The sequence below is a fragment of the Musa acuminata genome, chromosome BXJ1-4 (genome assembly GCF_036884655.1).
Source record: "Musa acuminata AAA Group cultivar baxijiao chromosome BXJ1-4, Cavendish_Baxijiao_AAA, whole genome shotgun sequence".
NCBI classification, from domain to species: domain Eukaryota; kingdom Viridiplantae; phylum Streptophyta; class Magnoliopsida; order Zingiberales; family Musaceae; genus Musa; species Musa acuminata.
Genome location: NC_088330.1, coordinates 34,887,333 through 34,912,538, shown reverse-complemented (window position 1 = coordinate 34,912,538; position 25,206 = coordinate 34,887,333). Strand labels below are relative to the sequence as shown.

The following is a 25,206-nucleotide window of genomic DNA, read 5'->3' as shown; positions in this document are numbered from 1 at the left end:
TATGTATAAGTTTTGTCTAAACTACAATGTGACAATAGCTTATACGTATCACTAGCAATAATTTTTATCTTAAGGTCAGAAAAATATCAAAGAGTTTGGTTTAGCAATGGCATGAGAAGTGTATGACATAGTTATTTTCTTGATGGATTCATACACTGTAGCAACAAAAAAAGGGATCAATTCTCCTAATTTTATCTAATATTTGGAATATCTTTGATTTTACAATTGATTACCTACTATTTTTTTATTATAATATTTTTATACTATGTATAATGTTTTCAATAACATACGAAAACACTATTTAATATTTTCATACCGTGTTACGATTTTTTTTTTATATTATTAGAAACATTGTGACATGGTGTAAAAACATTATAATTGGACCGATTCAAATCTACGAAAAGAGGAAGAAAAGGAGCAAGTAAGTGGGAATATTTCGAGTGATTTCGTCTATAGGAAAAGAGGAAGAGAAGGAGCAAATAGGTGAGGATATTTTAAATATTAGAACAAAAAGACATTATTAGAGAATTCTAAAAATATGAGCACTTTCCCAAAAAGAAAAAAAATGATTTTTCTCAAAAAATCACAAAAAAAAAGAGAGTATTCTATCGCTTACAATCCAATCCAATCCAATCAGTGACTAATGTTGAGAAGAAACCATGCAGAGAACTCTGCGTTGACTTTTGAACCAAAGAGTTGCAAGAAGAACAAAGCAAGTGAGAAAAGAAGTAGTGAAGAGCTGAGATGATCCACGTTCAAACGCAGGAATTCAGAAAAAGAGGCTCAACTTAGTCAACGTTGAAATCACTTAGAATCTGTCTCCTGTTGTTGTCACAGAATGCACCATTGTCAACCTTCAACAATTCAACCTGACTGTACAATATGCAGTGTCCCAGCAAATTGGCCAACCACAGCTAATTAGTGTGTGATGTCTTCCTTCTCTTTTGACCACAATTATTCCTTCCATTCACGTTAGGGCAACCTTTTCCCTTCCGAGAGAAGTGTGGTTAGGGTTCAAGCATCACAAACACGAGAACCAACAAAGAGTAGGAGGTATGTTCATGACAACATTAGGTGCAAAACACCTATCTAGAAAGTACTAGTAGTAGTAATTTTCTTTATCACATTAATCGAAGTGGCTTAAAGTCAAAGTATCGCTTTAAACTCTACATATCAATTAGTAATCAGAGTCGTGCAGAAAGTCCAAAGGAGACGAAGGCTACTGCGGCTGTGAGCACTCAGCCTGACGTTGAAATCCATTCTTCTTTTCCTTCTTGCAGTGCACTTCGGGATGTTGACGTTTCTGAAGCTTGAAGAGATAAGGGCCAGGGGGTAGATTTCTAAGTCCAAAACAGTAGGCTATTATTTGCCTTTATATGAGGAGGAATTGGCGAGGATAACCGGCAGCAAGGAGAGCTGCTGTGAAAGAGGAGGAAGGAGATGGAGTCTTTGCCTGTTCCGAGAGGAGTAACAACGATCAATAGGGGTGTGGCAGTGGAGAAGGCGAAGGTCGAAGGTGCTGGTGACAGAAGAGATGTACAGCCTCTTCTTTCTCTGTTATTTTCTTGCACTACGTGTAAATTAGGGTTCTTTGTTTCGAGACTGAGTTCTCGATTGCAGAACTTACAGATTGATTGTTTCAAGTGAAAAGAAAAAACAGGAAAACATAGAGCTTAAAGATCTTATGTTCTTGCAGTTTGATGTTGAAGCAGAAATCTGGAACAGCAATCCATCAAAGCCAACCTCTCCCTGCAGCAGTCAGGTAATCGATCAGCTACCAAAAAATTAGATTTATCATGTCATAATATCTTTCTATTTTATATGAACTCAACAAAAACAAAGATTTTGTGGACTTCTTCTCTGTGTGAAAGCAAGAAGAATTTAGATACATCTGCTCAAACTAGCATTGCTGCAAACAAATAATAGCATGGGTTTGCCTCACAACTACATATGCCCTTTGATGAACAGTTGTATGAAATGAATGAAGTTGGTGAACTTTAGATCTGCATTTAAAATGATACAATCACAATCCAAGTGAGCTTTTGTCTCTCTCTCTCTCTTCAAATGTTCTACAAGTCTCATATGACCAACAGGATGTTGCAGTTGTGCTTTTTCTATTGAACATCTACAAGACAAAGTTATTAGCAATCTGGAATTTGTATTATCCATAGTTCAATGAACTAAGATCATTTCCATACTAATGATATTGTTTCCAAATTAATGTTCACCTATCTAATTAAATTGTTTCCAAATTAATTCAACAATATTGTCTGCCAATAATTATCTATAACTTTCATACAAATTCCATTGATTGTTGTGAGTACAGGCGGATTATACTGAATTCAGTACCAAAGAGAAAATATTTCTGGAACCAAGTTCGACAAACTGCAATCGCAGCAACCAAATACATTTCTTTGGAGTAGCAAAGCAAGAAGAAGTGAAGGAGACATTTGAGCTTTCTTCTCATCCTGATGCTGAGGATTCTGACCTCGTTTCTCTCAGCCTTGGAACAAGTGTAAGCTGCAGGCTCAGAGAAGAAGAGAAGGCAAAGGATGTACACAGCCACTGCTACACGTTCTATGGTGAACTTGAAGAAGGTCTCTCTCTTGGGTTGGACTGCAACTTGGAAGAAGCCATTAGCAGGCAAGCCAAACCTCCACCAGCTGTAGATCCATACAACAGCTTCGAAGAAGTGTCACCCCTACCCACCGCCAAGAGAGCTAGGGTTTCAGTGAGAGCAAGATGTGATGGCCCAACAGTAAGCAATCAAACTCCCAAAATCTCTCTCTCTCTCTCTCTCTCTCTCTCTCTCTCTCTCTCTCTCTCTATATATATATATATATATATATATATATGGGGTTCAGTGCAAGACTTAGCCTTCATCTCCAGATGATTGATGGATGCCAATGGAGGAAGTATGGGCAGAAGATAGCCAAAGGAAATCCATGTCCTCGTGCATACTATCGTTGCACTGTTTCACCAGGGTGCCCGGTGAGGAAGCAGGTCCTCTCTCACCCTTTAATCTCTTCAAAGATCTGTCCATGGATCCATATACATTTGGATTGTTGATAGTGTTTCTTCTTCTTCTTCTTCTTTGTCAGGTGCAAAGATGCGCTGACGATATGGCCATACTGATCACCACCTACGAAGGAACCCACAACCACCCACTTCCGGCCTCCGCCACCGCCATGGCTTCGACGACGTCGGCAGCTGCAAGCATGCTCATCTCTGGTTCATCCTTCTCATCCTCTCCCACCATTAGCATGTCGCAGTTTTGCTCTCCGAATCTGCCGTTCTATTCCTCGACTTCCCGTCCTACGATCACATTGGATCTCACTGCACCCGCGACTGCACCCCAAGTCGAGCTATCTCCGAGCTGCTCCTTGAACTCAAGCGACTCACCATGGAGCAGTGGATGCACAAGCCATGGAACTCAGCCGAAGACGACGACTAACGCAGCTCCATCCCTCCCAAACCAACAACATCATTCACTGACACAAATGATTGCCGGGGCGATTACAACCCACCCGAGCTTCCAGTCTGCAGTAGCAGCTGCAATTGCATCATACCTCGGTGGAACCGATGGCGACAGGGAAGGCTCAACCCACGATCTCCAACCACAAGAACAATTAGCCGCCACAGCTGCCTCGATCATGTCAAACTCCTCGAATCCAGACCAGCAGCGACAATGAGACTCAGCTTAGGTGAAGTTTTGAGCTGATAATTCATGTACATAATCAGTTTGGCAGCTATGTTTAAAGGAACTCTTAGTAAGTGGGATTGATAAGTATTTTAAGATTTCTTGAATTACGATAATAATTATTATTAATTAGCTTTTAAGAAAAAAATTTAAGAATTAAGATTTAATTCTTCTATAAAATGGGTGAGACTCTCCCAAATTAGAATTAGACGGATTTCTTATTAAGTAAAACTTATGATCTAGTCCGGTTAATTATATAAAGTTCTTGATGAGAAATATCTTATGTATGATCAGTAGAGGTAAGAGAAAATGTAAGGAGACCACTGACTCACTAAAATAATTAAATGATGGTGAAAATTTGACCAAAGAATATTTTCTGTAGGGCCCACAATTAGGTGATGCAGGTAAGAAATAGGGTAACCGCGGATGAGTGGAGAAGTGATGCTCTTCTTCACTATTTGCGGTCCTCGTTATCAAGAGGCCTGACCAGAATGATCTCAACCGTCAATCTCACACTTGTGTTATGATTGACGGTTGCGATCATTTTATTGCTTTCTCTTTGGCGCCAGTAATTTTAGCCCTCCTCTCCCTCTCTCTCTCTCCGTCTCCAAAAGAAAGGAGAAAGAGAGGGGTCAATCGTATTACACGGGACGGCGGAAGGCGAGGTGGGAATCGGTGGCGCGAGGCATCGAGTCGCGGATCAATCCGAGGCATGTGCGTTTCCTCTATATATATTCTTGTCGATCTGAGAGTGGCTCATGGGTCGGAGATTCCATGCCATCGTAGCAACCGGTTCAGACGAAGGAGATGTTGTCGAAGAAATCAGTGAAGATTAAGGATAGACTTGGATGTTTTCAGGTAACATTTGTTCGGAATTCTTTAGATTTGGTGCATTTTGATTTATTTTAGTGTTAACGAGTTATTATCGAAGCCTTAAGAAACCGAGGATTGGTGTGAGCTTGCTTCAAGCTGTAGCATGAGAAAGCCCTAGCTGTGACTCCTTATGTTGCTTTGCGTCAGAAGTGAACCCTAGGAGGAGACTTCACACCAAAGTGACAACAAAATCAGTAGAAATTATGAGACCTTTATGTGAATGTCCATTTCAGAGGCTATAGTTATTGAAACAAGAAAAAGATAACACATAGCCGATTCCATCTTCTATTGCTTGGTGTTGTGTTCTGTCCATATACCCTGTATGAGTATCTTTATTAGTTCTGTTCAAAGTTTATTGTTCTTGTTCACTGTGTCATGAGAATTTTGTGTTTGTTATTAAGATAAACTTATCCCAGTCAAATTCATTAGTCAAAGGATCAAAGTGACACAAATGTTTCTGCTTGCTTCGGTTGTGCTCTTTTTGATTAGAGTCTGTGGGCATCTGTCCATTTCAGAGGCTATAGTTATTGAAACAAGAAAAAGATAACACACAACCGATTCCATCTTGTATTGCTCAGTGTTGTGGTCTGTCCATACAGCCTGTACAGGTATCTTTATTAGTTCTATTCAAAGTTTATTGTTCTTATTCACTGTGTCAGAGGAATTTTGTGTTTGTTATTAAGATATATTTATCCCAATGGGAAGCCTTTCTACTTTGATATACAGGGCCAACTTTTGAGTACAGAATACAAACTATCATGGTCTTTTAGAGAATATCTGCTACCACTTCCTAGCAATCCTACTCTTCTTTCAAAAGATTGAAACCTTTTATTGGTTTGCTTTTCTTTTGCCAAAGGATAATTGTGTCTCCATTCCCCTCCTTTCCTTGGAACATGTTGGAAAACATAAATAGCTCATGTCCAACTTCCTCTAAGGGCCACCTGCTTGGCATTGATTGTTTGGCAGAATAGCCTGGTGTTTATTCCAACTTTAGTGTTACTTGTACATCTATTACCCTGTGAGTCAGCTATCTACTTGATGGCAAATAGCTGTTTCTTTTAGTGCTTGTTAATATTAACAAAAATGAATGACAAAAACCATGATCTTTATTTAAAGCTGTAAAATTTCATGATAACTGACAAGATATCTGATATATAGTATGAAATGTTGAAAGCTGAAGTTGTAGGCATAGTTTACCTACTATTACGGCTTAGTATTGTGGATAGATGGATAGTTTTCCTACTGTTCATAATGCTTTTATGGTGAAATAATAGTAATGGGTTACACTTTTATTTAACTTCAGCAGATTTTATTTGGCTCAAACCGGTAGAACTTCAATTGGTGATCTAGGTTCCTTGCATAACTTAATAGCCCTTGAAAATTATCTTACTTTCGAACAACCAATTGCTTGATCAACTTGAGGGTGATCACAGGCTCCTTGATGTTTGATACTTCAGCTTGCTCAATCACACATTACATTATGCAATGCTGAAACAAAGAACCCCCATTGTAAAAAAAGTAAACTTTTATGGGTGGGTAATGTGGTCGACATCTATTGCTCAAGAAGTATCTGATGGATTTAAATGTAGCGAGTCTCTTGTAGAACGTAGAGCATAACTATCTTCCATGTGCAGTGTCAGTGCATTTGTTTTCGTAAATCCGGAGGATCATACTTTTAGTCTTATTGAAGTTCTTATGTGGATGATGCAGGGAACTCTCAAAGAAGGCTCAAGAGGCAAATACACTAGGTGATCAGAACCGATCCACCACTTATATTTTGATCCAAGCTGTGTTCGTGGTGGCAACCATGGCCCTTGCGGTTCCTTCATGTCCTATCAGATACATGCTATCCTCCAAATCTTCCAAGTATCCATGACCACATGGACCGATGAGAGCTTCATTCTGTTGTCATGCATTGCCAGTCTACCAGGTGGATTTTACATAACTATAGTAAGAAGGGGATGAACACATCAACCAAGAAGAAGAAATTTGAGATGAACACATCAACCAAGAACTAGATCAAGTGGTGGATCTAGTAAAAAGGGGAAGGTCCATTGCATGAGGCTCACTTGAATCTGGGGAGGGTCAGTATCATCGTATTAAGTTTTACAGGCAAAAAGTGGTTTCCACAGTTTGTACTTTGTTCAGTCATGTTACTGTACTATAAGTAGTTTTGATTACCAGAACAATCTAGGAGTTGCTATCATCTATTGTCTTTTCCTCCTTTCATCTATTCCTTTCTTCAAGTGCTAGGAAACTTAAAAGAGTGTGTGATGTTTGCTTGATAACACTTCTTGCTACAAACTTTTGGTTATTAGAATATGTAATTTAACCTGTAACTAAAAGTACTACTTACATGTTGTTATTACAAGATGTAAATGCTACAAATAGCAATTGCATGCCAGCTTAATTTATCTTATAGTTGATGCTTGCAATTGAAACTAAGATAGAAGAGAGACTTAGTTGACACTAGCAACTATATTAGTATAATTCATATATGAAAGGATGATGGTTATACATATTAGTATAATTCATATATGAAAGGATGAAATGGAGTTCCAAATCTAATTTTGATTAATTAATTTATTTGTAATGTTTTAAAATATAAATCGATTCGTAACATGTTACCGTATTAGATACATGTTTTATAAGTAATCGGACTCTTACAATTATTGAATTAATTGATACAAAATAATAATAAGTTCAATTGAATTAATTGAACTTATTAGTGTTAGCAAATAATAATAATAATAATAATAATAATAATAATAATAATAATAATAATAATAATAATAATAATAAACACGGCTGCTGCTGTTCCATCTGGAATTATTATTTCTCGCGCGGAACACGTGACATGGTCCAGTGCACAGGGGCGGCGCGCCCACAAGATGACAAACGGCCGGCGACACGTTGCGCTGCCACCCAACTGCGCATTCGAATTCAAACTCTTCGATTCCGTAATTCGATTCCCAGAGCGCTTCCCTCCTGCCTTCGCCCAAATGTCTGCTCCCTTCACCCCCCAACTTAGCGTTATTATTGTTTCTGTTAATTGCGATAACAACTCTCATCATCATCACCATTACCCGAGTTAGGACAAGAGGACGAATTAATGTGGGTTAATCCCTCATCACACTGCACCCACCCACCCCGTCTCATCGGAGACGCACGAATCTTGCAGCGGAAGAGATCCGTATCCAGCGGCTGAAGAGACCCGATCGCCTCATGATGGCACCCATGGCATTGCTTTTCCACTCATTGATTACGTACTCGAGATGCACCTGTCTTGTGATTGGTTGTTATGTGGGACGTGGTGTCCCATGTTGAGACGCTGGGTTAAAATTGGAAGCAAACCGACTTACGGAAAGTACAGTAAAGCAAATACGCCTCCGCCTTAATATGGTCCGATTAACGCTGGTCCACGTTACCTTAACTTACAACCCAACCCCATCTCCCAACCATCCAACGACGAAGAAGAGGAAGGCAAAGGAAGAAGGAAACCCATCTGCGTCGCCCTAAAGGTCGTGGCAAGGAGATGGAAGAAGACAGAGATCTGTAAGCAATCTTCCATCGCCTGCCCTCCTCTTGTAGCTCCAGTTGCGGCGTAGAAGAAAGGGGGGCGATGATTGGGAAGCCCGCCTTCGGCAAGGGCAAACCCGGCAGCAGCGGCGGGAGCGACCAACAGGGCAACGCTCGCTTCCTTCACGAGATCGAAGCCCTCAGCAAAGCCCTATCCGTCGACCCCAAGCAGCCCCGACACCCACGGTCCTCCTCCGACGACCGCCGGTCCATCTCCGCCGGCCGATCTCACCTCAAGGCCCCCTCCAATCCCAAACCCTCCTCCTCCGACAAGCAGAAGGATAAGAAGAAGCCCGGGTCTTCGTCCCTTTGGGGCTGGAACCCTATCAAGAAGGCCCTCTCCCACATCGGCGGCCACCGCCGCTTCGACTGCTGCTTTTCCCTCCATGTCCATTCTATCGAGGGCCTCCCGGCGGCCCTCGCTGGTGCCTCGCTCGCTGTGTACTGGCGCCGCACCACCGACCCCGTTTCCTCCGCCGCCGCCACTCGCCCGGCCCGCGTCCTCCATGGCGCTGCTCTGTTTGGGGAAAGCCTCACCTACCGCTGCTCCGTGCACGGCGCCCGCAGCGGGCCGGGCGGCACGGCCAAGTATGAGGCGCGGCACTTCCTGATCTACCCCGCTCTCACGGTCGGCGCCCCTGGGCTGGACCTCGGGCGCCACCTGGTGGACCTCACCCGCGTGCTGCCAGCCACACTCGAGGAGCTCGAGGATGCAGAGAAGGCGTTCGGCAAGTGGAGCACGAGCTACCGGCTTTCGGGTAAGGCAAGGGGAGCATCCCTCAATGTCAGCTTTGGGTTCTCACTGGTGGGAAATAATTCTGTGGATGCCGGCGCACGAGAGAGGGAGGGGTCCAGAATGTTGAATTCGGAGGAAGGAGGGCTCGATAAGGTCAATTGGCAGGGCCCGATGGCTCCTGCGGGAAGCCGGCTTCAACATCATGGCCGGTGCCAGTCAGTGAAGGATGTTAAGGTACTTCATGAGGTCTTACCGAGCTCCAAGTCAGATGCCTTGGCCTTGGCTAATTTTGAGAGGCAAGCGAAGCCAGAGAAGTCCAATGACTCTAAGGAACTTCCAACTTTGGATGCTGATGCAAAGCGAGAGCTTCAGATCATTGTGGAACAGATTCAATCTACAGAGTTGAGGACTTGCTTAGTATCAGAGCTCTTGGAAGGAACTGAGGAAGAGCCTCAGCTCTTGGACGGAATTGAGGTGGAGTCACATCTGCCGAAGCCTTGTATTTTGCCGGAGGCTATCAAAGGAAGTGATGAACGGGAGTGCGATGAGCCCAAATTCATGGTGATCGAACACGGGGTAGAGATTGTATCAAAAGACTGGACTTGCAAAACCAGTGGTGACATTGAGATTGACGAGTCTGCTGGTGATGACGAAGCGGGTGAGGCCAGAAAGGAAGGACTGGATGCGAAACCAGAAGAACCAGTTGCGGAAATGGCTCAGCAGGAAAGCCATAATCTGCATGATGCTTCATTGTTGACTGGTGAGGCCAAAATGGAAGAAGGGTCAGATATGAAGATACATGAACCCGATGCGGAAGAAGCTGAGCATGACATCTATAATCCACAAGAGGCCACATTGTTGGTTGTGGATCCACCGGTGCAAGACCTAGATTCTATCTTTGGTGAGCTCTCGGTTCTTGAATTAGGGGAATTTGAGTCTCCAGATATCCAAGGCGAACCAACCAAGCAACTGAGTCATGGGGACATTAAGTCTAACTACAAGATGGCAAATTTGCTGAGCAGGTCCCGTAGCTTAGATGCTGTCACAGAGTCTGTTGCCAGTGAATTCTTAAGCATGCTAGGTATAGAGCATAGTCCTTTCGGATTGAGTTCGGACAGTGATCCAGATTCACCAAGGGAGCGGTTGTGGAAGCAATTTGAGAAGGAATCACTAGCTTCAGGTGATAATATCTTTGGTCTTGATGCTGGAATGGAGAAGCAGCCCTATTGGGATGAACTTTCAGATGGTCTTGATCTCTCAGTAATTATTCAAGAAGCTGAGACAGAGCTTCAGAACGCGGAACTGGCAATGAACAACATGAAATCCAGGGCTAAAATGCTGGAAGATGCAGAAACAGAAGCTTTGATGCATGCATGGGGCTTGAATGAAGAGGCCTTTCATTGCTCTCCGCCTGGGAGCGGCGGTGGATTTGGTAGTCCCATCGACCTCCCTCCGGAAGAGCCACTTGAGTTGCCACTGCTTGGTGAGGGCTTGGGTCCTATTGTTCAAACAAAAGATGGAGGTTTTTTGCGGTCCATGAACCCTTTGATGTTTAGGAACGCAAAGAACAAAGAGAACTTGATCATGCAGGTGTCCAGCCCCATTGTGGTTCCTGCAGAAATGGGTTCTGGGATCATGGAGATATTGCAGCGATTAGCTTCAGTGGGCATTGAAAAACTATCAAGGCAAGCAAGCAAGCTGATGCCGCTAGAAGATATCACTGGTAAGACAATGCAACAGATAGCCTGGGATTCTGCAACTGCTCTGGATTCTTGTGAAAGGTCTGAGAGTTTTATCATCTGTTTCTCTTCAGTTTAATTTCTTTTGTAACCCCCCCTTGTTTTAGAATCTTCTGATGCTTGTATTAAAATTTTCTCCTATGGTTTGTACAGGAATGACTTATTAGAAAATCATTATCCAGAAACAGGGTTGGCTGCTTCTCATAATGTCTCTGGGAGGAGGAAGAAAGGTAATGGCATGTCTCTAGCTTCCTCCAGCACTGGGGAAATGATATCTGAATATGTTTCACTGGAGGATCTAGCTCCAATGGCAATGGATAAGATTGAAGCCCTTTCAATTGAGGGGTTGAGAATACAGACAGGCATGTCTGATGAAGAAGCACCTTCAAATGTTAGCCCCCAGTCTATCGGAGAAATTTCAGCATTGGAAGGAAAAGGAGCCGACAATAGCTGGTCTCTAGGTCTGGAAGGCACAGCTGGATTACAGCTTTTGGACATTAAAGACAGCGGGCACGATGTAGATGGCTTAATGGGTTTGTCTATAACACTAGATGAGTGGATGAAGCTTGATTCAGGCATAATTGATGAGGAAGATCAGGACAGTGATCGAACATCGAAGATTCTGGCAGCCCATCATGCTAATTCAATGGACTTGATTTGTGGTGAGTGGAAGGAAGACAAGAGAGGTAGGAAAAAATCTGGTAGAAAGTGGGGATTGTTGGGGAATAACTTCACTGTTGCTCTGATGGTACAGCTCCGGAATCCCTTAAGGAACTATGAGCCAGTGGGCACGCCAATGCTTGCTTTAATTCAAGTTGAGCGAGTTTTTGTTCCCCCGAAACCTAAAATATACAGCACTGTTTCAGAAAAGGGAAACAGTGAACAAGAAGATGAGGTTGAGACTGAAAGCAAACCATTGACCAAGGAGGAGAAACATGAGGAAGAGGTCATTCCTCAGTACAAAATCACTGAGGTACATGTTGCGGGTCTAAAAACAGAACCTAACAAGAGAAGTCTTTGGGGTAATCCCAAGCAACAACAGTCTGGTTCTAGGTGGTTGCTTGCTACTGGAATGGGCAAGAGTAATAAGCATCCGTTTATGAAGTCGAAGACAGTTGCAAAACCTTCTCAAGACATGACAGCCAAAGTGCAGCCAGGAGATACTCTTTGGAGCATTTCTTCACGTGTTCATGGCAGTGGGGCCAAATGGAAAGAGCTAGCGGCTCTGAACCCTCACATAAGGAACCCTAATATCATCTTCCCGAATGAAACTATTAAGCTGCGTTGAGTACAGTAAGCACATGGTAAAACACTATCACATGAGCCTTTTGTACAGAGGGCAGATGGGTTGCATGGGGTGCATTGTCGTTCATCGTTTGGTTTCTGCAGCTTAATATTACGGGCACCTGTCATGCCTGGATTCCATATTGTAAGGACTAAATATGGTTGCATTTCATCGTTGAGTTTCTTGTTGCACATACTTTCGAAAACAAATCTTAATAGCCATGCAGGCAATTTATGTAACTAAGCATCTTTCTATAAATAGATCTGCATTGTTTGTGTCTATACTCTATACATCAGCATAGCTCTAGGGATGAGGTCCTTCAGCACATGATTGTGTTTCCACCATGGATTTCTTTTGCTCCTTGTGAATTTCTCATTCAAGATGTGAATCATTTTTATTTGTCGAAATAGAATAATGAAACTACTTTGCATCTTTATTAGCTTATTCAAATTGTTTAAACCTTCTTCCCTGGAAGGATGGTAAGATATCTGGATGGTACTTTCACCAAAGTAATGCTAGAGTTAGCTATCTTTTCCAAATCCATAAACTTTGCAGATATGTAAAATCCTAGTTTATATGTTAAAGGATTGGTGCCATTTCTAGTTTGCTTTTGTTGGTGCAGAAAGCATGGCCATCTTTTGTTGCACTGCTGAGTAAATTTAGTATGATCAATAAGTAGGACAGTGTTGTCACAATGGCTTGTTGTTGTAACTGAGCCATGAATTGCTTGTGATTTCTAATATCTATTTAAATGTCATGAAAGGTTTGTAAATTTGTGAAAGCTGCTGAGTTGTTAGAGATCAACCAATAATTAGTTAATTGCTTGACTTGGAAAGAATTGATAGCAGGTAAAAGAAGAACCTGAAGCCTGATGGGTGAAAGTGGTGCTGTTTCTTTCTGATTGCAGGCAGTGAAAGTTGCTTCAGGTTAGTGCAGAAATTTGCACACCTTTTAAGGTTATTTTCAACTATATTTCTTTTATTTTCAAGAATCAGGTTATTATTATTACTTTTGAGAAGTCATCGGATTTGTGTCACACAGGATTTCATACTTAGCAAAAGCGCTTATTATTCACATCATACCTTAATATCCTACGTGTCAATTGACTAAGGGAATAAGACATAATACAGAAATACATACATATATATATACCTAAATTATTATTTCTGATATCGAATGGACTGCCATTTCGAATTAGAATCGTTGACATTTAAACTCACACTACTCCCAGCAGTGCTCGAGAATGAATATAAATCCCCCGTTGTGTGGTGATTTGAACATTAAGAGCACATCAGCATATGCTGGCCACCATCAGAACACAGAAAACAGAAGAAAAAAAACCTACTGATGGCACTGTTTTGAGTTTAGTATCAATCAAAGTACTTAAATATCTTATTGATCGGGAATTATAAGCACCAAATGGTATTTATCAACTTGATCAAATACCATATCATATAAAAAATGTATAGTTTGCTAATGCTCAAAGAGGCCTCAGCCAATCCATTGGTTATTGGTATCAATGATATCAGAAACTATGCGTTTTTTTCATCAATAATATCCGAAGATATGCGTTGATACACATACAACTTGGAATTGATACCAACAACAATAGCCAATAATAAGTCATAATATCTTGGCATCGATTTGCATTCAAATCGATACTCATAAGAGTATTTATTTATTTTTTATTTATAGTTTCTAATAAAATCGTCCATCGAAAATAATACCCTCCGGAAAACAAATTTTTCTTGTAACCTCTCTATTACAATAGTAGTATTAAATACAGTGGGGGAAACCAAAATGTTTTGACCTATGCAAAAACTCTCGATTATAAAGGCAAAACTGCAAGTCTTTGCATCATCAGATCACTGAGAAAGAAATTTTAGGGGCAGTAAAGCAAAACCAAAAGCCCTACCCTCTGTCATAATTCAAAACCTTCGACAAAACATATACGATGGGTATCTCAAAGCACTTTAAATCAAACCAAAGCTGATTGACCATATCCTGCCCTTGCCGCCATAATTCCTTCTTTTTCTCTTTCTTCGTGATAGAATCATCACAAGCTATGCCGGTCGATGGAGCCGCAAATACATTATATCTGGCACTCAGAAAACACTGCAGCTCTTCACAAATCAAGGTATCTTGAAAATAGACTTCAGCCTCACGACGAGGCGCCACTCTTCCATTGACAGATCATCCTACAGCATAAATTGAAGTAAATTAGTAATTTTATATGGAAAAAAAAGCCACCCCATTTTTGGCATGGAAGCAGGTATTCACGAACCCAAGCACGAAACAATGCAATCAGAGTTGTAGGAACACAATAAACTCTTGCACACCAAATGGCCACTACAAGAACAAATGGCACAACACCCTTCCAATCTAAAGGATGAAAGAGGGTTATGAACTAAATGAATAATTTCATTCTTACCCTATAGTTTGTTTTCAGTATGTCGATTGACCTCCTTGAGATATGACTGACAAGCTCATCATCAATATCGAAATGCCTGCCGTACATCTTCTGTTGTTCTTCAGGACTGGAGGCAACTATCTGTATAGACGGGAGATGGTCGATGAGGCTCAGAAAATCTTTTCGAAGAAAGTAGGCAAAAGTAAATTCAAAATATGAAATATCCTTGATACCTTTATAGCCACCTTTTGCCCCTTGGTGGCAACGTCAACCTGCTTATGATTGATCTCGATCGATGCAATCTTCCCTATATCTATGAACTCTCTTGAAGGAATGCAAATAGGGGTACCAATCTGAAAATTAGGATAAAGCTATAAGCAAACAAGATATGATACTCTTGTAGAAAAGCACTTACAAATTATAAGGGCAAAGGTCAAATTTACCAAGTTCCCATTTGGAATAAGCTCTATTTCTTATTGGTTGTTCATGAAGATAAAACTAAAAATATCAATGATAAACACATGTTTATTAAACTTCTTTACCTCCCCAAAAGCAAAATATATTTCTTAACTTTATTTTTTTACCTCTCCGAAAGCAATACTAATAAAGCTATCCTTAAATTTTGGAAGCACAAACACTTGCAACATTTTAAAGAGAGATCGTTTGCTTTAACTGTGTGACCAGCCACTGGTCCCTGCAAGTTCCACGACAAACTGCTTCCTAGCATCCCATATGCAAAGTTATGAAAAGAAAACATGTTTTTGTCAATAAATAACAAATTGAAAATAACAGTTCTATTTACTGTTTAGGAACAACCAAAAGCAAATATATTTCAAACAGAAGCCTCGGTTTCTGAGGCCAGTCGAAGACTAAGATGCAAGATTATTTCACACACAGCACTCAATTGCTCGGATAAGGACCCTTCAGAACTAAGATCCAAGCACTAGCTTTGGAAAACAAAAAAAAATGCTTCCAAACAGTTCAACTTGCTAAATAAGAACACCAAAACTAAATGCTATTTAGGAAAGATTTATTTCACTTTCAGCAACTAATTGCTTAGATTTGGGTCAAGGATGCTGTCCCTTTGTAGAAAGGTAACAGTCTTAATGGGGAGATCCACAAACATGAACTTTCAATGGATGAAGAAAATGATTGCATATGAAATTACCTTAAGAATGCCTTCAAGAACATCCACACCCAATACAATTGGGTCCTTCTTGTTGAATATGCAGTTTGGCATAATCTTTAGAACGCAGGGGAAAACTGCCTCTTCAGCACTTTCCTTCTTCTTCTCCTCCCTTAGATTGTCAATGTAAGCTTTGAATTGATCAAAAAGATGATATATAATGTCTGCAACGAAGATTCTAACACCAGTCTCATCTGCAAGCTCTCTGGCATCAGGCATCACTTTGACATCAAATGCTAAGATGGTTGCAAACTCTTTTTTCCTCTCAAGCATGACACTAGCCTTCATGACATCCTTCTTGTGTACTGGACCTATACTGAAATCACAAAACGGAATGCTCACAGCTGGGCTCCTCAAGAACTCTGTAAGTGCTTCCAATGACCCAAGGGTTGAAGCCTGGACATATACACCTTCTCCACTCTTGTCAATCCGGCTCATAACCTTTTCCACGTCCTGCATTACGGTTTTCTTCAAATCTTCCAAATCATCCTCAGGTTTTGCCACATATAGGGAAGTGCCAGCAATGGCATGCTCAAGGCCCTGTTACAGAAAGGATGTACTCAGATGAAGTTGCTGAAATAAAAAGTGCAGATCTGTGTTATAATCCAAATGTACCTGTGCAGAAATTTTTACACCTTGGGCGGCTTTAAGCTCTTTATGATGCAAGTATGAACCCTGAGAAAGACACGAGTGACATGCCAATCAATAGAAACATGAATCATCAGAGAGCAGCTAGTTTTGGCGTCAATGTAATGTAACATAAATCATATAAAGATATGACAAACTATTGCTCTATATAACTTGTAAGTCATATAACAAATGCACAACATATTGACAATAACAATAACACTTAATAATTAGGAATAACTCATCAATTGTAACAAGAATTCCGTTGATATGTATGGGTATGGAAATGGATGGTGAAGTTACAAATGAAGAACTTATGCACATTTCATTATCTCATTCCATTGCTTCTGTTTCATGTTCTTCTATCTTGGAAGAAATTACATAAGGATCGACAATCCTGCATATTAATTTTGTTTATCAGACGACAAAAGCATGATCTAAACTGGGATCACGGGCACCAATTGAAATCTTAGACCAACTTCTGCTTCTGTTTCATGTTCTATCATAGAAGAGGGTACTGAAAGAAATATTACATCCAGGATATTGATTATATTAACAGTGAACAGATTAATACTACAAATCAGAATCACAAGTACCAATTGAAAACTTTTACCGACTTAAAACCCTAAGTCTAATTCATTTTTATACAGAAAAGGCCCTTTATATTACCTTGTATTATATTAATTATGAATCCTATGTGAATTTCATTGGTTGCAATCTTTGCTTGACTTGTCATTAAGCAAATACATAATACATACAAAACAGAGTAACACAATCCACAAGATTGACCATCATCAGATACATAAAATCATGACTAACGAATAAAACTATCTCAATCCTAGGGTAAAAACAGCTCATGTTTACTTCAAATTCTCGTACATATGGAATAATTTGATAACATCTGTAATCACCATAGATTTTCATGTTCCAGTTGACAAGCAAATAATACTTTATATTTCCAAGTGGAGAATAGACTGGAAGTAGCATCTCAAGATCAAAAAGGTAATTTGAACTCTATAGATAATTTTTACTTCAGAGAATTCCATGAGATCAAAAATTTAAAGGAGATGTTGTATCTGAAAGTTTAGATATGAAAACTACACTCTGGTATTAACTTTTAATGACTGTATTTGGTTTGATATACAAAAGTAAAATTTCCAAACAAATACATTATAGGTTAACATGTCACAGTTAACAATAAAGCAGTATAAAGCAAAGAAAGATAACATCAATTTAGCAAGTAAAACCTGCTTATCAACACTTTTTAAACACATTGTTTAACCATTAAAATAGTAAAACAAAATGTCATCAGGATGCTCAAAAGTTGTCTAAAGAGATTGAACAAGCACTTGTGAGATCCAGAATCCGTAACTACAATCTTCCAAGACCTTTTTACCAAATTAGTCAAACAAAAGCATAAGAACTATAGTCATTTAGTCATATTAACAAATATCGTCATCCTAGCCATTCCAACCAAGATTCCCTCAATCAGCTGATCCTGTTGTGGATTTTGATCCAATCTGAGTGGTCTGGAACAGGATCAGCTAGTTCCTAACCCAAGCCCTAATCATGGCTGGAAGTGGACAGAACCAAATGAAAATAGAACAAAAATCGCTAGAAATTGATTCAAATAAGCTAATTCTGACCAACATGAAATGATATCTCACGTTACTACCATGACTCCAAGGCATAAAAATCTTGTGATACACTTATTCTCTATGGTTTTTCTCAGAATTACTTGTTTGACCAATCTAAATCCTGCTGAACAGATGCAGCACAGCCCACCAATACTGACTCTAGATCCTTGAGTCAGACGAAAATTATGATCCAGATCCTGCAAATCTTGTTTCCAACAATATAGCTTCTATTAGGATTAAAAGCAAGAAAGCCACTCAAAGATTTGACAGAACTCCACAAACAGTTAATAAACCTAGCAACCCTATAAATTTGGTGTGCAAAACCTGTCCAAAGCAAGGCAGAAGAAGATCCTTGCACTTAAACCTAAAGACTAGTCAACAAAGTTTTGCTTGAAGGAGCTGAAAGGGCATGAATGGCAAATTATTGGTAAAAACACCCAGGTTTATTTAAATTTTGAGTTTCTTTTCTGTGAAGGATGGTCACCCAATTTTCATCCCTACATAAACTAGGGATGCTTGGTATTTGATCAGAGTTTGGACCATATGAATACTAGAGGAAAATAGACCCGGTGATCATCGATCTAGCATGAATAACAAAGCATCCGACAGACCAACAATGAAAAAACAGACATAAAAATCAAGGTTAATGACCAAGAACTTTTATCATGAAAATGATTGTATTGTTATTGATTCATTTATTTGATTCTATAAATAAAAGAGGCCTCTTAAATTGATTTCCTCATCTGCAACACGCATGTCTGTCTTACTTGATGATGAATTCAAACACATTAAACTAGTTAACAGTAGTGAAGGAACACAAATATTTTAATTTGCATATTTTCAATAAGCCATGACAGTCGTACTCCATCATGACATTCAAGTACATCGGCCAAATGACAGAAAACAAGATGCACCAGTCAAGGAGATATTAGTCCATCTCCCATGCTACCTTGCAATCTTTTACCAAGCTGTATAAAAACACTCTCTTCTTGCCTTTACAAAAAAAAAAAACACTACCCTTTTCACTCCTTGACTAGATTACTAGCTAAATTTTGGTGAATTCATGTATTCTAAAAAATTTCATTTCATTCCACTTACCATGGACAAGATAAGAAGTGACATCAGATGCAGCATTACTTTAGTGATTTCTCTATTTTTTTCCTAATCATTCTTGACATCATAGTATCTAATGTTGTTTCTCCTGGGGTTGCACATGATCCAATTCAATATTGGTTTTGAAGAAATCTTCGAATCAAACTGACTATGTTCAGTTTTGAGAAATATAAAGTATAAACCAGACCAAACCAACATTAATTCAGTGTGATTTCTTGTCTGGTTTTGAATGTACCTTGCATTTTTAGGGCATTATGTTATATGTAATCATAATTACAAGCCATAATCACCTAACTATTTGGAGTCGAGTGAATATAAAAATCCTTAATTAAGAAAAAGTATTTAGATCTTTATTTATAATTTCTATTGGAATCTTCTTATGTCTCTCTTAGCACTACTTATTTTACCTCTTCTAACTCTTAACATTTGTACATTTGGATGTCTCATTCGCACATACACATACCATCTCGAATGTTTCTCTCCTCATTCTATTGGAGACTCGGAGCTACAACTAATTGTTGACAAATGAAATTCCTAGTACCTCCGCACAAGCACCTAAAATTATCATCTAAGTGACACAAATGTTTTTTGTATATATTACCTTTCAACAGCCCAACAGTCTATAGGTTTAAATGCAAATATCTTCTTCAAGCAAAACAAGATCAGAAAATAATTTAAAGTTTTGCATTTTGAACTTTGCTTTAGGTTTAAGTGCAAGTATCTTCTTCAAGCAAAACAAATTGTTCAGAAGAAGTTTTGCTTGAAGGAACTCAGTACCTCACAAAAGGTTTAAGATCCTAGGTGTACCATATCAAATTTGTTGATGACAAAGATTGTTTAAAGTTTAAACTAGCTTCTAGGAATTCAATAAAAAAAGGATTTCAGACATTTCCCTTACTTGTACGAGATAGTAGATTGCTATAACTATTAGTTGAACTATCTGCTGTAAGATGGAGGCATCATCATATGTCAATCGCTAACGTTGTTGTGTAAAGTTTACTGAAAAAGACAATCCTGCTAAGAATATCACAAGTTGCAAAAAGCATGGAAACATTTACACAAGGACGCAAGTACCGAGGAAATATACGAAACTGAGGATATAAAGGAAAGATTGTCCTATCATATATGGAGACTGAAAAAGAAAGGAGAGAACCTACAAAGACAGGAGAGAGAGAGAGAGAGAGAGAGAGAGATTACACCTAGCCTTTGAAAGTATCTTGAAATTATTGATGTTATTTATAGAACCTCAACAAGACTTATAACCTACAATTTTACAAAATGATAATGGGATCTCTCTCATACTTTCACATAATATCCATTGTTCGTATAATCTTGACATCTTCCAAGATTAGATGAAATTTAACCAAGGAAAAAGGATGCAAGACACCCACAATAGAGAAACTTGCTCAGAGAATAATGCTATTCCAAGTTTCCAACCTAACTAATGGTCAATAACCATTTAAGAATAATAGATGGCACAAGGAAACTAGTCCCAAAAAATTGAACTAAATTGTTACCTACAACAACTTATTAAATTTGGTGATAATTACTATGCATCAACAAGTAACTACCCTGTAAATAAGAGAACCCTAGTGGGTGCCTAGAAACATAGGATTTGAGACACTGACAATATAGTTTGGTCATCGTGAACCTTGATTTCCCTAACCTAGTTATAGAACATAGAGTGACTCTAAGCTAGACCTTTTAGCTAGCCTAACATGTTTATAAAGCATATTTTGGTCAATCGCCCAGAATCCTACAGTCATACAACGAAAAAAAAGGGCCCAAATTTAAGATCCTGTTTGTATTTTTTTTTTTAACATTCATCAAGAGTTTAACAGAAAGGTGTTATATATAATGGCATCTTTACCTTGCAAATTGCAAAACCAGAGATGGCATGCTAACATTACCCCAGAAAAAGTAAATAATAAGTCCAAAGAAATTGAATTTTGTTGAACTCCTGTCATCAAATACACAGAGATATACCAAAACCAAGTGATGTACTCACCTTTACACGGAGCTCCTTCATTGGGTGGGGAGTCAGTAAAGCTCTGATATTGGTCACGATGGGCCCCTGCAATAGAAACTTAGATAAGAAATAAATATATAAAAAAAGGGGCCAAAGTGAAGACTCAACATCTATACCTGCATGCCGCAAACAACTATTTGGTCACCCTCATGAAGAGCACCATTGACCAGTACAACATCAATGGTTGTTCCTAAGCCTTCAATTACTTTAACTTCCAACACAGTACACTGAAATACATATTGAATACAGGAATAAGTTAATTAAACTTTTACTTATCTTACATAGAGAGGTACTAAAACTATCCACCAGTAAAGACTTGTTTTTCTAGAAAATAAAGGCAAATGACTAGCATAGTAAGATAAATGAAATGCACATCATATATTTATACAGCTAAAAATTATCATATTCATTACATTTTACCAGAATATAGTATTGGTTTACAGTGAAGTGAACCACTAACAAGGATATCCTAAGTCTGATCCAACTTAGAGATAGTGGAGAATAAGCACTTGGAAACAAACCTGGACTTCATCGACATAGGTAAGCTTTTCTTCCATAGTTTTCTGTGCCCATTGCACCAACAATAAGAGAAGATCTGCTATTCCTTCACCACTAATATGATATACACAAACATTAGGCAAATTTTAAGTATCATAAAATTTTGCTTTTAATAGTCCACCAAAGATGCATAAAAAACCTTTCTTCGTGCTATGTAGATATTACCTGATAGCACTTGTGGGAACAATATTAAATGTTTCTCCCATTTCTTTGTTTTTGTAGTACAGAGCTGTGTTCAAGCCCTGCTCTTTAAACTGTGTTATGATCTGTTGAAGGGAAGCAGAGAGAGATTGATTCCCAATTATATTTTAAAACAAAGATACAAAGCAAAAGAGCTTATCAAAATTCCAAATGTATTGACCTGAGTAAGCCTCATATTAAATTCATTCTTCACATCATTAGATTGTTGTCTGAGTGCCTTCACTATTGGTGCATTCGGACAAGATTTCCAACCATAGAGTCTATCCACCTTAAAAAAATTTAATATCATATAATTAATCAATCACAAAAATATATATAGTAGTACAGAAAAAGAAATTCTGAATTGAAAAGTAATTATTACCTTATTTAAAGCAACAATGAACTCTGCATTCCGACTTTTTAACAGGTTGATAGATTCAATAGTTTGTGGCTCAAGTCCATGCATGATGTCCACAACTAGTATAGCAATATCACAAAGGCTTGAACCTCTAGACCGTAGATTAGTAAAAGACTCGTGCCCAGGGGTGTCAATGACAAGTAAACCTGGAACCTTCAGTGTTGCATCAGCTTTTAGCTCTCTTGTCCTCTCCCTTATGTTTTCAGTTGGAAAATAGGTAGCCCCAATCTGCTGCGTGATACCACCAGCTTCACCTTCCTGTACATTAGTGCGTCTAATACAATCTAGCAACTTGGTCTTTCCAGTATCTACATGACCAAGAATGCAACAAATGGGTGAGCGGAGATCAGGACCACTCTTTTTTGATTTATCCTCCACAGCAGTTGACTCTTGCTTAATAATAGCTTCTTTCCCCCTCTTAACATTTGTGGCACATTCACTTTCATGTTCATCCTCTTTGTTATTTGCATCATTCTTCTTCGAAGATGTACGAGGATCCGCCACCTTTTTGACAGCAGGCTTTGCAGGTGCTGTTGAATTTGCTTGAGACTCAACAGGAAAAGATACTACATGTTCAATAGTTCCTTTAGGTTTTGTCATGATGTCCTGATCCTCCTCAGCAAATGGATTTGTCGCGGGCAATGTCACATCAAGATCATCCCAGCTCTTTGCATCCCATTCTTCATCATCTTCATCCTCATCCACAGCTTTGACCTCTTCTGGTTCCTGTTCTGCTTCAGTTTTGTCATCAGAATCTCCAACTTGAGATAGAGATTCCTCTTCAACCATAACATCTTGCACAGCTTGCTCTGTACGAGGTTCATCAACCACTTGCTCATTCTCCATGACCTTCTCTGTTTCCACAACCTTAGATTGAGTCAGTTTAGACTTCTTTGTCTCATATTTGGGCCTCTTCTTTATCACCACACCAGAATCACCTATTGGAACCTCACTCTGAGCAAGGAACTGTTTCCTCATTGCTTCCAACCTCCTCTGTTCATCCTTTTGTTTAGCTGTCAGAAGTTTGCCCTCCTGTTTCTTCTTAAGCAGCTTCTCCTTTTCTTTTTCCTTCTTTCTCCTCTTTGCCTCTTCCGCAAGCCTCTCCAGTTCCTCCAACCGCTTCCTCTCTTCCTCTTCCTTCCTTAGCCTCTCCTCCTCTTCCCTTTTCTTTCTCTCTTCCGCCTCCTTCCTTCTTGCCAGTGCCTCCTGCATCTCCCTAACATGCTTGGGCAACTTCTTGTCAGGAACCTTCCCCTTCACTTCCACTTTTTCTTCCTTAACCTCAACAACAGCTGCTGCTGCAGCAGCTGCAGCCTTCTTCTCTTTCTCCTTCTCCTTCTTCTTTTTCTTCTTCTTGGCCGCTGCTGACTCACCCTCTGCCTCCCCATCTCTATCCTCTGCCTCTGGCTGTTCTACTGGGGCTGAAGCTGATTCCTGCACAACCAGGGCAGACTGATGTGGAGGTGCACTTGGCGGAGGAGGCAGCTGTTCCTCCCCAAGCTCAGCAAGAATCTTATCCAAAGCTTCCTCCTCCTGTGCAGTTCTTCCACTTTTCTTCTTCTTTTTCTTCTGCTGTTTCTTTGAGACTGCTTCCTCAGCGCCATTTACTTGCCTGTCTGATTCCAAGTCGGCATCTTTGACCTCATCTCCCTCGACTTCTTCTTCCGCCAATGTAGGAGGAGATGAAGTTGAAGCTGAAGCCAGTGGGGGGGCTTCCCCCAGCTCAGCGAGGAGTTTATCCAAGTCGTCCTCCTCCTGGGCAGTCCGCCCGCTCTTTTTCTTCTTCTTTTTATTTTGCTTCTTCAAATCAGGATCTGCTAAGCTTCCCTGGTGGCTTAATTCCACATCAAGATCCCCATTTCCATCCATCTCATCCAACACAGCAGACGGAGTCAGGGTTTGGGCCGTCGCCGGGGCTTCCCCCAGCTCGGCCAGGAGCTGATCGAAGTCTTCCTCCTGAGCGATTCGCCCGCCCTTCTTCTTCTTCTTTTTCTGTTGCTTCTTTGAATCCGCGTCCTCCAAGCTGCCCTGACGGCCCAATTCCACATCGAGACCCCTGCTTTCGTCCATCTCATCGTCCACACGATCGTCAACTTCAGATTTCACCTTCGATCTCGATTTTGAATCGGGCTCCTCGTCATCCGCGTCCTCCCCAAAGGCATTCAGAGAAGCGAACCCACTCGTAACGGCGCTACTCTTCTTAGATTTAGAGGATTTCTTCTTACCAGAGAAGACGAGGGTAACGGCATCATCGTCATCCTCCCTCGAGGGTTCCACGGCGCCAGCAGACGATGACTTCTCCCAATCCTCCGCCGGCTGATCATCGGCGGCTACGTCGCGCTGGTTCTTACCGCCCTTCTTGCCCTTTCTGGAGTTGGCAGCGGTGCGGATCTCAGTCCCGGTGTCCTGCGTCGGCAGCGGCTGCTGCTCCTGCTGCTGCAGGTCCTCCGGGAAGGAGTACTCGTCGTCGTCGATGGCGACCGTCTTCTTCCGACCCATCGCTCCCCGATCGACCCAAACAATTCTAGAGAAGAGGCAGAAGCAGGGATCGGTTCCAACCCTCGTGACTCATACAACAGCGGCGACGATCGAAGGCAGGAGGAGATCGACAGCGTGGAATCGGAAACCCTATAAAGCAGAGAAATCGTTATATTGGTGGGCTGAGGGGGGGTGGAGGGGGCGGGTATTATTTACACATATATATATAAGACAAAATGAGGAACCCGCTCCGGACTTGGATCTTCGTTAATTGAGCATCAACAGTCGTGTACGTGCCTGATTGATGTCTTAAGATGCGTGCTAGGATGAATGATGGACGGTGAGATTTCCATGACAGGCAGGATGCACGAACCTTCCTTCCAATAAAAGTAGATATTACTTTTTGGGGGTAATGTACACAATCCTCCCTTCGGAAAACAACAAAAAAAATTAAGATTGCCAGGAAAATTCTCATACCAAAAGCAGTCAATCCCGTCAAATATGGTATCATTCGTTAGCCGATTCATAACCATTCTCATCCCAAAAATACCTGTATGATGACAATATCATCAAACAACAGCTCCTAAGTAGGAATAATAATCATTGTTAGGAAGAAAAAAGAAACCATCTCTCTCTCTCTCTCTCTGTAAAATCATGG

At 40.2% G+C, this 25,206-nt stretch overlaps 3 protein-coding genes and 1 long non-coding RNA gene across 4 annotated transcripts; 3 read left to right on the top strand and 1 right to left on the bottom strand.

Moving 5' to 3' along the window:
• Positions 1–1,351: 1,351 nt before the first annotated feature.
• LOC103977537 (probable WRKY transcription factor 72) lies at positions 1,352–3,794 on the top strand. The gene is made up of 5 exons (XM_009393086.3): positions 1,352–1,536; positions 1,697–1,762; positions 2,327–2,758; positions 2,890–3,003; positions 3,102–3,794. The coding sequence occupies exons 1-5, from the start codon at positions 1,441–1,443 to the stop codon at positions 3,690–3,692; spliced, it is 1,299 nt and encodes a 432-aa protein (XP_009391361.2). The 5' UTR covers positions 1,352–1,440; the 3' UTR covers positions 3,693–3,794.
• A 500-nt stretch (positions 3,795–4,294) lies between these two features.
• Positions 4,295–6,819, top strand: LOC135672554 (uncharacterized). The gene is made up of 2 exons (XR_010513009.1): positions 4,295–4,558; positions 6,284–6,819. It is a non-coding gene; the product is annotated as an uncharacterized LOC135672554 (long non-coding RNA).
• Positions 6,820–8,019: 1,200 nt separating this feature from the next.
• On the top strand, positions 8,020–12,193 carry LOC135658216 (protein PLASTID MOVEMENT IMPAIRED 1-RELATED 1-like). The gene is made up of 2 exons (XM_065176095.1): positions 8,020–10,669; positions 10,781–12,193. The coding sequence occupies exons 1-2, from the start codon at positions 8,196–8,198 to the stop codon at positions 11,913–11,915; spliced, it is 3,609 nt and encodes a 1,202-aa protein (XP_065032167.1). The 5' UTR covers positions 8,020–8,195; the 3' UTR covers positions 11,916–12,193.
• A 1,452-nt stretch (positions 12,194–13,645) lies between these two features.
• On the bottom strand, positions 13,646–24,756 carry LOC103970863 (eukaryotic translation initiation factor 5B). The gene is made up of 11 exons (XM_009384817.3): positions 22,035–24,756; positions 21,834–21,941; positions 21,638–21,738; positions 21,436–21,526; positions 21,031–21,141; positions 20,894–20,959; positions 16,124–16,183; positions 15,491–16,048; positions 14,556–14,675; positions 14,344–14,463; positions 13,646–14,110 (listed from the first exon to the last, which is right to left on the bottom strand). The coding sequence occupies exons 1-11, from the start codon at positions 24,567–24,569 to the stop codon at positions 14,045–14,047; spliced, it is 3,936 nt and encodes a 1,311-aa protein (XP_009383092.2). The 5' UTR covers positions 24,570–24,756; the 3' UTR covers positions 13,646–14,044.
• Between the last annotated feature and the right edge of the window lie 450 nt (positions 24,757–25,206).

Coding starts and splice junctions, on each gene's coding strand:
- LOC103977537 (XM_009393086.3), top strand. CDS start 1,441: ATGGAGTCTTTGCCTGTTCCGAGAGGAGTAACAACGATCAATAGGGGT. Junction 2,759..2,889: donor CAAGATGTGATGGCCCAACA/GTAAGCAATCAA, acceptor CTTCATCTCCAG/ATGATTGATGGATGCCAATG. Junction 3,004..3,101: donor GGTGCCCGGTGAGGAAGCAG/GTCCTCTCTCAC, acceptor CTTCTTTGTCAG/GTGCAAAGATGCGCTGACGA.
- LOC135658216 (XM_065176095.1), top strand. CDS start 8,196: ATGATTGGGAAGCCCGCCTTCGGCAAGGGCAAACCCGGCAGCAGCGGC. Junction 10,670..10,780: donor GCTCTGGATTCTTGTGAAAG/GTCTGAGAGTTT, acceptor TGGTTTGTACAG/GAATGACTTATTAGAAAATC.
- LOC103970863 (XM_009384817.3), bottom strand. CDS start 24,569: ATGGGTCGGAAGAAGACGGTCGCCATCGACGACGACGAGTACTCCTTC. Junction 21,739..21,833: donor TTAATATGAGGCTTACTCAG/GTCAATACATTT, acceptor TCCCTTCAACAG/ATCATAACACAGTTTAAAGA. Junction 14,676..15,490: donor TTCTTGAAGGCATTCTTAAG/GTAATTTCATAT, acceptor CCTAATTTTCAG/ATTGGTACCCCTATTTGCAT.